Genomic DNA, 12110 nt, shown 5'->3' on the forward strand with positions numbered 1-12110 from the left:
CAAAGCAGGTGCACTATTCAAGTAAGTGATCTTTATTGGTCCCCAGAAAATTACATATACAAATAAATTCCTCCAGAGACAAACTCTTCCTCTAGGTGGCAGTACATCACCCTCTGGTCGGATCACTTCAGGAAACTTCCAAATGGTTTTCTCAAGGGCTTGATGAATAATATTTCTCATTCTGTCTTGAGCTGACCTCATACTTTTCTTTGTCATTGGTGTAAAAAAAAAAAGTGTGTGTTTTACCTATTGTAGACAACAGATCAGTATAACACAGATGGAATCTTGGCTATAGTTCTTTCTTAGGCTGGTGAGACTAGAATTTATAAAGCACAGCACTTTCTATAAAATTGTGATAAGGATCTATGCCCTCAAATATGTTTTTTTAATTTTCTATTATCTTTATCTATAGGATCAAGACAGCCAGAAATCGAGACGGTAGGGGGAGATAGGGAGGAAGAGAGACAGAGAAATACCTGCAGACCTGCTTCACCACTCACAGAGCTTCCCCCCCCCCACAGGTGGGGACCGGGGGCTTCAACCAGGGTCCTCACACATTGCAACATGTGTGCTCAGCCAGGTGCACCACCACCCAGACCCTGTGTGTTCAGATCCATTTTCAATACAACTAGACACAAATCACACACAGGCGTCACACATGTCGACTGCTGAAAACACACACTCACTATACACACTGAGACACACACACACACACCATTAACCGTGAAAATGCACACTTACTACACAGAGACATACATACAACACATACCCTCAGAGACACAAATCACACAAGCTCACACACATACCATACCATACCCACACACACACACACACACTCCTCAACATACCAGATATAGGTACAATATAACCCTCTCCTCAAATACACATGTGCATATGACAGTGACATACAACCCACAGACACATCGAGACACAAATCACACACATGCACACCACACAGATACACAAACCATGACCCCTGAAATAAACTCACAATGCAAAGACTTAAATCAGGCCCACAGAACACACCCATATACAAAAAGCACACACAGACACACATCACACAGAGAAACATACACACATCATACTCAGAACAATCACACTGCACCACACAATGTACCACATAACGTCTACCAGATGCACACATACACCACACACACATTTACACAGTCTGCTTCACACAGAGATGCATGCACTACAAATACACCATGTGTAACACAATACTCACAACCACACACACATACAAGTAAGCCATCTCCACTACCAACCCCCTCCCTCTGCCAGAACCTTCCAGAACACTTTCCCCTCCAAAGCCTCTAAGACTAGGACTCACTCTCTCTGCACTCCCCCTCTCTATGCCAACATCCCCACTGGAAGGCAGGACCAGCTTCCAGACACAACCCCCTCACCCCCACTGCAGGCTCCAGTTTGTCCTAACACTGTCTTTGCAAATCCAAACACATCCTGAAACATCACACACTTCCACGCTTCTTGAAACCTTTCTGGTTTTCCCCATCCTTACATCTGTCTCCATAAACTTGCAATAGGTTCTACAAAGAGTAAAGAATCCTGGGTGGGTTTATCCAGTGCCGACGACAGCTACAATCGGTGCCGGGCACACTATCAAAAGCTAAGTAAACACTTGCCGGATGAACAAATAAATCAGTGGGTCGCATTCCAGTAACCTCGTTCCTCGCCTGTTGCTTTAAGAAAGATGCAATTAGCATGGGTTTCTGGAAATGCCAGTGCCTCCACATGCATTACCGCTCCCTGGACTCGACCCAACAAGCAACTTCCCATGAACAAGTAGCCCAACAGGTATTAAAACATATCCAACAAAGAGACAGCTCAGGAAGCAGATGATGAACCATTCACAGTCAATCAAGGCTCTCCTCCACACCAAATCAACACCCTAGACAAGCTCCACGAGAGCCTTCAAAGCATAGCATAGGTTACTGAATTCTGCTGCTAAAGAATGTGTGACAGTCCGGCGGTAGAGGAGAAAATGATCGGGGACTCTCGTAGGAGTCACGTATCAGGACGTGGCTTCAAACACCTGTGGGCTTGCCCTTGTCCAGCAAAAATAAAATGGAGGTGGGGGGGAAGCAATTAGTCACGAGTGGTTGGGCAAGTTAGAGACAATAAATCTACACACTGTAAAAATAAAATAATAAAAGGCATCAAGGAACACTGTGTGTTCCAAACCCGGAATCACATTACGTCTAGCTTAATGGCCCAGAGCAGGGATTGGAGAACAAGGACCCACACACGGAAGTGCAGGAATGTGCAAGCCTATATGTTGGGAACAAATGACACTTTTATATCCCCAAACCTGTAACTGAAACTTAATATTCCCTTCGATCATAAAGGAATACAGGCAAGAAATGCAACAGTATTCGTGACTTTCTTCCAAAGAGAAATCACCATTATTTTCATATTACATTCCACTTGCTGCTAATAACCCCCAAATATTATTTATGTTCATGACTTCTAAACAGTAATAGCTACCAGACCTACTGCTAAGACACACATCACACAGAGAAACATACATACAAACATCTTGTCTAATGAGCTAATAAATAAGCCCATGTATTTATTTTTATTTTTAAAAAATATTTATTTATTTATTCCCTTTTGTTACTCTTGTTTTATTTATTTATTTATTTTCTTTTTTATTTAAGAAAGGATTAATTAACAAAACTATAGGGTAGGAGGGGTACAACTCCACACAATTCCCACCACCCAATCTCCATATCCCACCCCCTCCCCTGATAGCTTTCCCACTCTCTATCCCTCTGGGAGCATGGACTCAGGGTCATTGTGGGTTGCACTCTTGTTGTTTTATTGTTGTAGTTATTGGTGTTGTCATTGTTGGATAGGACAGAGAGAAATGGAGAGAGGAGGGGAAGACAGAGGGGGAGAGAAAGACACCTGTAGACCTGCTTCACCACTTGTAAAGTGACTCCCCCTGCAGGTGGAGAGCTGGGGACTTGAACCGGGATCCTTAGACCAGCATCCTTACACTGGTCCTTGCACCTTGCGCCACATGTGCTTAAACCACTGCGCTACCGCCTGACTCCCTTAAGCCCATGTATTACCTACTAATGAAAACAATGGGTGTGACAATGACTTCAATATAATCAGACCCTAAGTGAACCTCTGTATTTTATTTCAGGCAGCTGACTTGCACCACTCTGAGAAAAATCCAGCGGTTTCACGAGGTTGCCAAACATATCCTAAGAGCAAAAAGAAAAATCTTAGGAGACTTGGTCGGAGTAGGTGAGCAGGTGAATAATTCTGACTCATGCGGGTGAGATTACGGCATTTGTGGGCTTCAGACCTCTTAGCTGGAGATGTTTTGCCACTGGCGAGAAAGCATACCCAATTCCAAACTGCCCTGTGGAAAACAGAGGCGAGCAAAGATCTCTTCGGATATGTGTGTTTTGTGTTCTTTGGATGGGTACCCAGGAGAGGAAATTGCTCCATCCTGGACAGAACTTGAAGGACTCGTGTTAAGTGAAAGAAGCCAGGAAAAGGATAAATACTGGATGATCTCACTCATAGGTGGAACTTAAGAAAAGACGGAAGTACAGAGTGAAACTTTATTGGAATATGATCTATTGAAGCAGATCCAAGGACTCTAGAGGGGGGAAGCAGGAGAAAACTTAAAGGAGTGTGGGGAGGGGGAAGAATGATGGCCAATTGGTAGTGCAGGGTGAAGTGTACTGATCTGTATCACGGGGTCGATAAGAAACTGAACCAATGTGACAACAGCCTGGTAAACTACCATTTCCCCTCCAATAAAGGTGTTTAAAAAGCTAAATCAAAATTTTATTTAAGTAAAAGAAAGAATCTTTTGGACTCTCTGTATTGTTAGTTTTGTTTATTTATTTATTTTTTAAACAAGAGCACTCCTCAGTTTTGGCTTATGGTAATGTGGGGGGATTGAACCTGAGACTTGGAGCCTCAGGAATGAAAGTTTGTTTGCATAACCATTAAACCATCCACCCCTGCCCTATGGTTAGGTTTATATATATTTAGCACAGCGAGTTAAGCGCACATGGCGCAAAGCGCAAGGACCAGCAGGTTCAAGCCCCCAGCTCCCCACCTGCAGAGGGTTGCTTCACAAGCAGTGAAGTCTGCAGGTATCTGTCTTCCTCTCCTCCTCTGTTTTCCCCTCCTCTCTGTCCTATCTAACAACACCTATAACAACAATAACAACCACAAGGGCAACAACAAGAGCAACAAAATGGGAAAACTAGCCTCCAGGAGCACCGAGCCCCAGGGATAACCTTAGAAACAATATATATATATTCTGATACATACTTAGCAGCTGTGACACGCACAGGCTGAGTTGGACATCCTTAAGTATCCTGACAGATGAGTCCATACAAGGGCTGAGAATGGAAATAAAATGGAAATAAACTCAACAGTTTCAAAACACACGTCTCAAGCCCTCACTACGTGTAAGATATGCAGGCACGGTGCTGAGGTTGCTCCTTGTCACTTAGAGCAGGATCCATTCCTTACTCCTCAACAGGGGGTGGGTCGAATGCACAATTTGCATGAGCGAGGCCCTGGGTTCGATCCCCAGCACCACTTGTAATGGAGTGGTGGTGCACTGTCCTCTCTCAATAAAGAAATAAATAAATGCTTTCTACCCCACCTCCCTGCTAGATTAAAACATATATAAATAAATGAAGTAGTCAGGCACTCTCTGCTGGAAGTGCTCTATTGTATTATTGGGATGTTGGACAAGTTATGATGTATTTTTGCGTAGAAAAACAGAAATAGTGGTCCGGAAGGTGGCACAGTGGATAAGGCTTTGGACTCTCAAGCATGAGATCCCAAGTTCAATCCCCAGCAGCACATGTACCAGAGTGATGTCTGGTTCTTTCTCTCTCTTCTATCATTTCTCATGAATAAATAAATAAAACGTAAAAAAAAAACAGAAATAAAATGTTTCACAATTTTTTTTCCCCAACAACTTGACAGCACTTGCTGATTTAAGAGATAGATAAAAGTGGAGTTATCATTTGGATCTTCACGGTCTGAAATCAGTGTGACAGAGGCACGTCTCTCTCATTCCACAGATACACTTAATTAGGGGAGACAAAGCAGAAATACTTAAGGAAGTGCCATGAAACGTATTGGATTCGAAGGGCGGGTATGACTGGAGTAGTCAAGACACAACTGTCTCCACATTTGACAAAACTCAACTAACTGTAGGGTCACCAAGGGTGAGCTCTGTGCTACAGAAAAGTCACCTTGGACACGCTGATAAAAACAAACTTTCCCATTCTATGCTAAATCCTACTTCCCCTTTCCAGAAAATGGTTTGGATTTTTAATTTTCAGTTCTGCTTTCTGTGAGGGAAGCCTGGTCTGAAGTCACTGTGAGTGTCCACGCAGTTTGAAGGCCCCAGGAAGAATGACTAAGCACAGAGAGAGAGAGAGAGAAAGAGAGGAAAGAGGGAGAAAGAAAGAGAGAGAGGCTCCTATTCCCCAAACTTTTCTTTCCTGGATCTGAAAAACAGACCATTCAGTGAGCAAAACAGGAACTTTTCTCTAGTCCCATAACAACCATTTACTGAACATGCATTCTGTGAACCATTCTTTCTTATCTTGGTAAAATCTTAGAAATCAAATAGTTAGCCTTTCTTCCCTCCTTTCTCTCTCTCTCTCTTTCTCTCTCTCTCTCTCTCTCTCTCTCTCTCTCTTTCTTCCCCCCCTCATTTATCTCTTTGCCAATGCCAATGCCAATGCCACTGCCATGAACAAGTATCCTCAAGCATACATAAGTGACACCAATTATCTACAGAAATACAAAGACAAAACCCAGGGATACAAAATTAGATGGTGACTTTGACACCATCTAATAGGATTCTTATCACCTATTGGTTTCAAGTTACAGTCACCCAAGAGGGGCCAGGAGTTGGCATACCCATTTAAGCACACACACACACACACACACACACACACACACACACACACACACTGCCATGTGCAAGGACCTGAGTTCAAGCCACCTGTCCCCACTTGAAGGGAAAAGCTTCATGAGTGCTGAATCAGTGCTGTAGGAGCCCCTCTTTCTCCCTTCCTTCATATTTCCCCTTCCCCTCTCAATTTCTGTCAAGACAAACAAACAAAATAAAAGAAGTCACATAAAACTGGAACGTAGTTCCTTGTTCTTTTTTTCTGACACTAGTCAGCTGGTTACTGACTCACGGACTGACTTATCTCCACACTCAAAGCTGAGAGGAAAGCTAGGAATGGTTAAGTGTTCGAGAGTCGGCTCTGGGTTCCAACGTTCCAATCTCCCTGCAGAAGCTAAGGTGGGACCACTCTGCAGAGATATTGCCCTAGGTCAGCTGTTCTCAAGCAAGTTTAGAGACTCATTTATTTCAGAATCTGTTCCACTTCACCAAGTGCAATTAACCTGACACAACATGTTACTTGAAAAGAAACCTGCAGAGCAGAGGTGGGAAACGGCCATGCACATTACCAGCTCGTATATGTCCTCCTCAGGCTTCGGGACGTAGTGCTGCATTTTGTTCTCAATGAGGAATTTCAGGCGCAGGTAGTGAGCACATGGATCCAGCTGATGGGCCTGGAACCAAAAAAGAAACAAATGGGGAAAAAAACATGCACAGATGTTCAACAGTGAAGGGGAGTTGTTGGTCCACCGAACCCTTTATCACGTACTTGCAAGAGCACCAGAGAGATGAGTGGCTGAGAGTTGTTGTGTATGTATATATACACAATGGAATACTATTCAGTGATTACAAATGGTGAACTCACCTTCTTCACCTCCGCTTGGATGGAGACTAAAGGAATCATGTGAAGTGAGATAAGCCAGCAAGAGAAGGATGACTATGGATGGTCTCATTCATAGAGAGAAGTTGAAAAATAAGATCAGAAAGGAAAACACAAAACAGAACTTGGACTGGAATTGGTGTATTGCACCAAAGTAAAGGACTCTGGGGTGGAGTGGGGGAAGGTTCAGGTCTTAGAATATGATGGCAGAGGAGGACCTAGGTGGGAGGGGACTAAAGTGTTTTGTGGAGAACTGAGAAATGTTACACATGTACCAACTACTGTGTTTTACTGTTATCTGTAAACCATTACTCCCTCCCAATAAAGGACAAAGAAAGAAGAAAGGAAGGAAGGAGAGTTTCCCCACGGTTACCTCTCATCACAAAAGCTCTCCTTTTCCTATACCACCAATTTGGTCATTTTTTAAAGAATATTTTTTTCCATTTTGTTGCCTTTGTTTTATTGTTGTAATTATTATTGTTGTTACTGATGTCATCATTGTTGGATAGGACAGAGAGAAATGGAGAGAGGAGGGGAAGACAGAGATGGGGAGACAAAGATAGACACCTGCAGACCTGCTTCACCGCCTCTGAAGGGACTCCCCTGCAGGTGGGGAGCTGGGGGCTTGAACCAGGATCTTGCGCCAGTTCTTTCACTTTGCTCCACCTGTGCTTAACCCACTGCACTACCGCCCGACTCCCAATTTTGTCATTTTTTCCATAACATTAATAAGCTACTCATTTATGGATGCATTTTGTTAACTTCTCCTATCTGCTGCCCTTAATTCTAATTACTCTGGTAATTTCAGAATGCTTCTATATAGGACACAGCCATGCAATGAAAATGAAATGTAATTTTTATTTGCAATTTTCAGGTGGAAAACCCTAGAAAATAAAGACTGGAGGTCTTCCGTAAAGTATTAGACATCTGTTACAAGACATGGGGGAAAGGTTTTTAGACCTCTTAGAAGATATACGTTCGGGGCCAGGTGGTGGCGCACTTAGTTGAGTGCACATGTTACAGTGCACAAGGACCAGAGCTCGAGTCCCTCCCTAATCCCCACCTGCAGGAGGAAAGCTCTGCAAGTGGTGAAGCAGGGTTGCAGGTGTCTCTCTCTCTCTCTCTCTCTCCCTCTCTATCTCCTTCTTCCTCTCAATTTCTGGCTGTTTCTATCCAATAAATAAATAAAGATAATAAATTTTTAAAAAATTTACATTCAAAACTCAAAGTATTCACTGCACAGATTAATCATATTTATTCCACAGGTCTCGGGACTCAACAGGAGCCAAAGGATTCATTGTTTCACTTATCTGAGTCATGATTCTAACACTGTAACATGGCCCAGTCAATCAGTAAGTCCTTAAGGAAAATTCCAGATAGACATAGGTGGGTTAAAAAAGTAAAAGAATGATGCTGACCAGAATTCCCTGGACAGACAACCCCACCAACGTGTCCTGGAGCTCCGATTCCCCAGAGCCCCATCCCACTAGGGAAAGAGAGAGGCAGGCTGGGAGTTTGGATCGACCTGTCAATGCCCATGTTCAACAAGGAAGCAATTACAGAAGCCAGACCTTCCACCTTCTGCATCCCACAATGACCCTGGGTCCATGCTCCCAGAGGGGTTAAAAAAAAAAAAAAAAAAGCTGTCAGGCGAGGGGATGGGATACAGAGATCTGGTGGTGGGAACTGTGTGGAGTTGTAACCCTCTTATCCTATGGTTTTGTCAATGTTTCCATTTTATAAACAATAATAAAAAAAAAAGTAAAGGAAGTGGGGCTAGGCGGTGGCACAGTGGGTAAAGTGCACATTGTATAAAGTGCAAGGACCCATACCAGGATCAGGTTCGAGTCCCTGGTTATGGGGTCTCTTTGCAAGTGGTGAAGCAATTCTGCAGGAGTCTTTCTCTCCCCCCTCTTTCTACCCTCCCCTCTCAATTTCTCTCTGTCCTAGGCAACAATAACAAAAATGGAAAAAGATGGCCTCCAGGAGTGGTGGATTCATGGTGCAGGCACTGAGCCCCAGCAATAACCCTGGAAGCAAAAAAAAAAAAAAAAGAGAGAGAGAGAAAAGAGGGAGGGGAGGGGAGGGGAGGGGAGGGGAGGGGAGGGGAGGGGAGGGGAGGGGAGGGGAGGGGAGGGGAGGGGAGGGGAGAGGAGAGGAGAGGAGAGGAGAGGAGAGGAGAGGAGAGGAGAGGAGAGGAGAGGAGAGGAGAGGAGAGGAGAGGAGAGGAGAGGAGAGGAGAGGAGAGGAGGGTGTTAAGCAGTGGTGCACCCAGTGGAGTGATTATATCACCATACACAAGGATCTGGGTTCAAGCTCTCTGTCCCCATCTGCAGGAGGGAGACCTCTTCAGGAGTGAAGCAGTGCTGCAGATCCCCCTCCCCGTCTCTCTATGTGTGTCTGTCTGTATCTCCCTATCTCCTTCCCTTCCCCTCCAATTTCCCTTGGTCTTATTCAAAAAAGATAGGAAAGAAAGACTTCCAGGAAAAATGAATTTGTCCTACAGGCACTAAGACCCAGCAATAACCATGGTGATTATAAAGTTATTTGTTTTGTTTCATTTTATATTATTTCTTTAAATGAGAGAGAGAGCGAGATGAGAGCATTATTCAACGCTGGCTTCTGATAGTGCTGGGGCCTGAACCTACAACTGCAGAGACTAGGTATAAAAAAAGTCTTCTGCAAAACCATTATGCTGTCTCCCCAGCACACCCCCATTTCTTTTCATTGAAAAAGGAGGGACTGGCTTCATTGCACACCTGACCAAGCACAAGGCTCAGCTTTGAGACTCCAACACCTGAAGCAGGCCAGGGTTTCCCCATGCAGCACCAGATACTCCAATCCAAGTCCTTTGGGTGGTAAGGAGTGCTTCTGGAGACCGGACAGTGGCTCACCTGGGTAAGTGCACATGTTACCATGCACAAAAACCTAGGGTTAAGTGTCCGGTCTCCAAGAGTCAGGCAGTAATGCAGGGGGTTAAGCACAGGTGGTGCAAAGCACAAGGACCGGCGTAAGGATCCCAGTTCGAGCCCCCGGCTCCCCACCTGCAGGAGAGTTGCTTTACAGGTGGTGAAACAGGTCTGCAGGTGTCTATCTTTGTCTCCCCTTCTCTGTCTTCCCCTCCTCTCTCCATTTCTCTCTGTCCTAGCCAACAATGACGACATCAATAACAACAACAATAACTACAACAATAAAAATAACACGGGCAACAAAAAAAGGAATAAATAAGTATTAAAAAAAAAAAAAGAGTCCGGTCCCCACCTGCAGGAGAAAAGCTTCACAAGAGGTGAAGTGGGGTTGAAGGTGTCTCTCTGTCTCTCCCTTTCTAGCCCCCTCCCCTCTCAGTTTCTCTCTGTCCTAACAAATAAATAAAGTTAATGCCTATCTCTCTTTCTCACTCTCTCTCCTTCCTTCTCTGTCTCTGAGTTTGAAAGGAAAGAAAAAAAAATCTACCAGAAGCAATGAAACCATGTATATGTGAGACCCTGGCAGGCAAAACAAATAAAGAAAAAGGAAAAAAAGAGAAAAAAGAAAGAAAGAGAAGAAAAGGAGATAAGAAAGGCTAGAGAGTATTTATAGTGACCAGAAAAAGCTCTGCTTGGGCAAAATTATTTTACTAACCACGTGGGGACACTGGGACAGTTGTTACCAGTCCATTCACAAGCGAGACTGCATGAAGACAAGGCACTTGGAATAAAGCCTTATTTACACACACGAGTGAGACTCCCTCCGGGGGCAGTGCAGACAGGCTCGTGTCCAACTTGGGGAATGCACTGAATGGGTTGCCCAAAGAAAACAGCTCTAAAATAGTCAGGGCTTGAAACTTCCAGGCCTCCTCCGCTGATGCAGGATGGGCCAATGGATTTTGCTTCTTGCTAGAAAGTCATCCATGACTTCACTTTGCAGAAAAAGCAATGGCAGCAGCACAGCTTTGAGCAATGGGGAAACCTTCCAGAAGGTTCCAAAGGGGGCGTGGCGGTGGGGGTGGTAAAAGTTGAACTATCCATTGTCTTCTTGAACCCTAAGACAGCAGGAACCTCACATTTCCACTACAGAGCCTATATTTCCCCCAGTCCTGGAACCTCAGAGTGGGGTGCACTTTCCTGCATGCTTCTCTCATTTCATATCAAATAATACTGCATCTGCCGATCACAACCTAATCAATGCAATGAGTGCCACCTCAGCATGCTTCACTTCAGACTGTGTCCAGAGACTTCAGGTGTGGAATGACAGCCCTTCAGCTTCATTACTCGGATGAGACCGTTCCTTTCATAGTATTCTCTAATTCCATCCCAGGTGGTTCACTTCCTAACAAAGTCCAAAAACCTAGATATAGACTAGGTCCCCTGAGACAGAACATATGTTCACACGTATCCATAAACTAGGACAAAATATATATCTGAAAGCAAAAGTACACAATAATCTGCAGTGAAGACCACCCAACACTTCATCTGCACTGTTCCAGCCTTTAGGTCCATAATTGTTCAACAATTTGTTTGGCTTTGTATGTTAACTCTCTTTTCAGCCACCAGGTTCCAGATGTCAGCATGATGCCGACCAGACTTCCCTGGACAGAGGACCCCACCAGTGTTTCCCCAGAGCCCCACCCCATTAGGGAAAGAGAGAGACAGGCTGGGAGTATGGATTGACCAACGCCCATGTTCAGTGGGGAAGCAATTACAGAAGCCAGACCTTCCACCTTTTGCAACCCATAATGACCTTGAGTCCATACTCCCAGAGGGACAGAGAATGGGAAAGCTATTAGGGAAGGGGATGGGATATGGAGTTCTGGTGGTGGGAATTGTGTGTAGTTGTACCCTTCCTATCCTATGGTTTTGTTAATGTTTCCCTCTTTTAAATAAAAAAATAAAGTGGCTTCTGGAAGGCCACAGGGCAACGAGCAAATGTATTGCAAGAAAGGAAATGCTGGGAAATTGTGCAGATGTGGTTGAGTTAGGCAGGGCCCACAAACCACCCTATGGCCAGTCCCTTTATCTACATACCAACCTTCTGCTTTGTCTTATAAAAGACTAAGGTCTCCCCACCATGGTATCCACTCAGGATATTGCTAATTCCCGACAGCTAAAACCATAGCAACAGTTTTAAGCTAAGGAAGTTCCCAGCATGCCATTTTCTTTTCTCCACCCCCTTTCCTAGCCATCTCCATCCTGGCTTCCACTTCCAGTTTTATCCCATAAAATCCACTTCTATTCCTAGTTTCGCTCTCTTTTCTCTCCCAAGTCCCGACCTGGAGAAGGGCTTAACCTGCTGTGCTCACACCCAACTCTGGTGTGTTCC

At 44.4% G+C, this 12110-nt stretch overlaps 1 protein-coding gene and 1 long non-coding RNA gene across 7 annotated transcripts in view; one reads left to right on the plus strand and one right to left on the minus strand.

The window, feature by feature from the left end:
- LOC132540491 (uncharacterized) overlaps positions 1–12110 on the plus strand; it is a 493968-nt gene that overhangs the window by 339049 nt on the left and 142809 nt on the right. The gene's annotated exons all lie outside the window — the stretch shown is intronic.
- The window catches only part of TIAM1 (TIAM Rac1 associated GEF 1), a 447258-nt gene that overhangs the window by 99486 nt on the left and 335662 nt on the right, over positions 1–12110 (minus strand). For all 6 annotated transcript variants that reach the window (XM_060198601.1, XM_060198598.1, XM_060198600.1 and 3 more), the window contains one exon: positions 6502–6606. In XM_060198601.1, coding sequence (XP_060054584.1) covers positions 6502–6606 — 105 coding nt within the window. The remainder of the gene's footprint in view (positions 1–6501; positions 6607–12110) is intronic.

This window comes from Erinaceus europaeus, chromosome 9 (genome assembly GCF_950295315.1).
Source record: "Erinaceus europaeus chromosome 9, mEriEur2.1, whole genome shotgun sequence".
NCBI lineage: Eukaryota > Metazoa > Chordata > Mammalia > Eulipotyphla > Erinaceidae > Erinaceus > Erinaceus europaeus.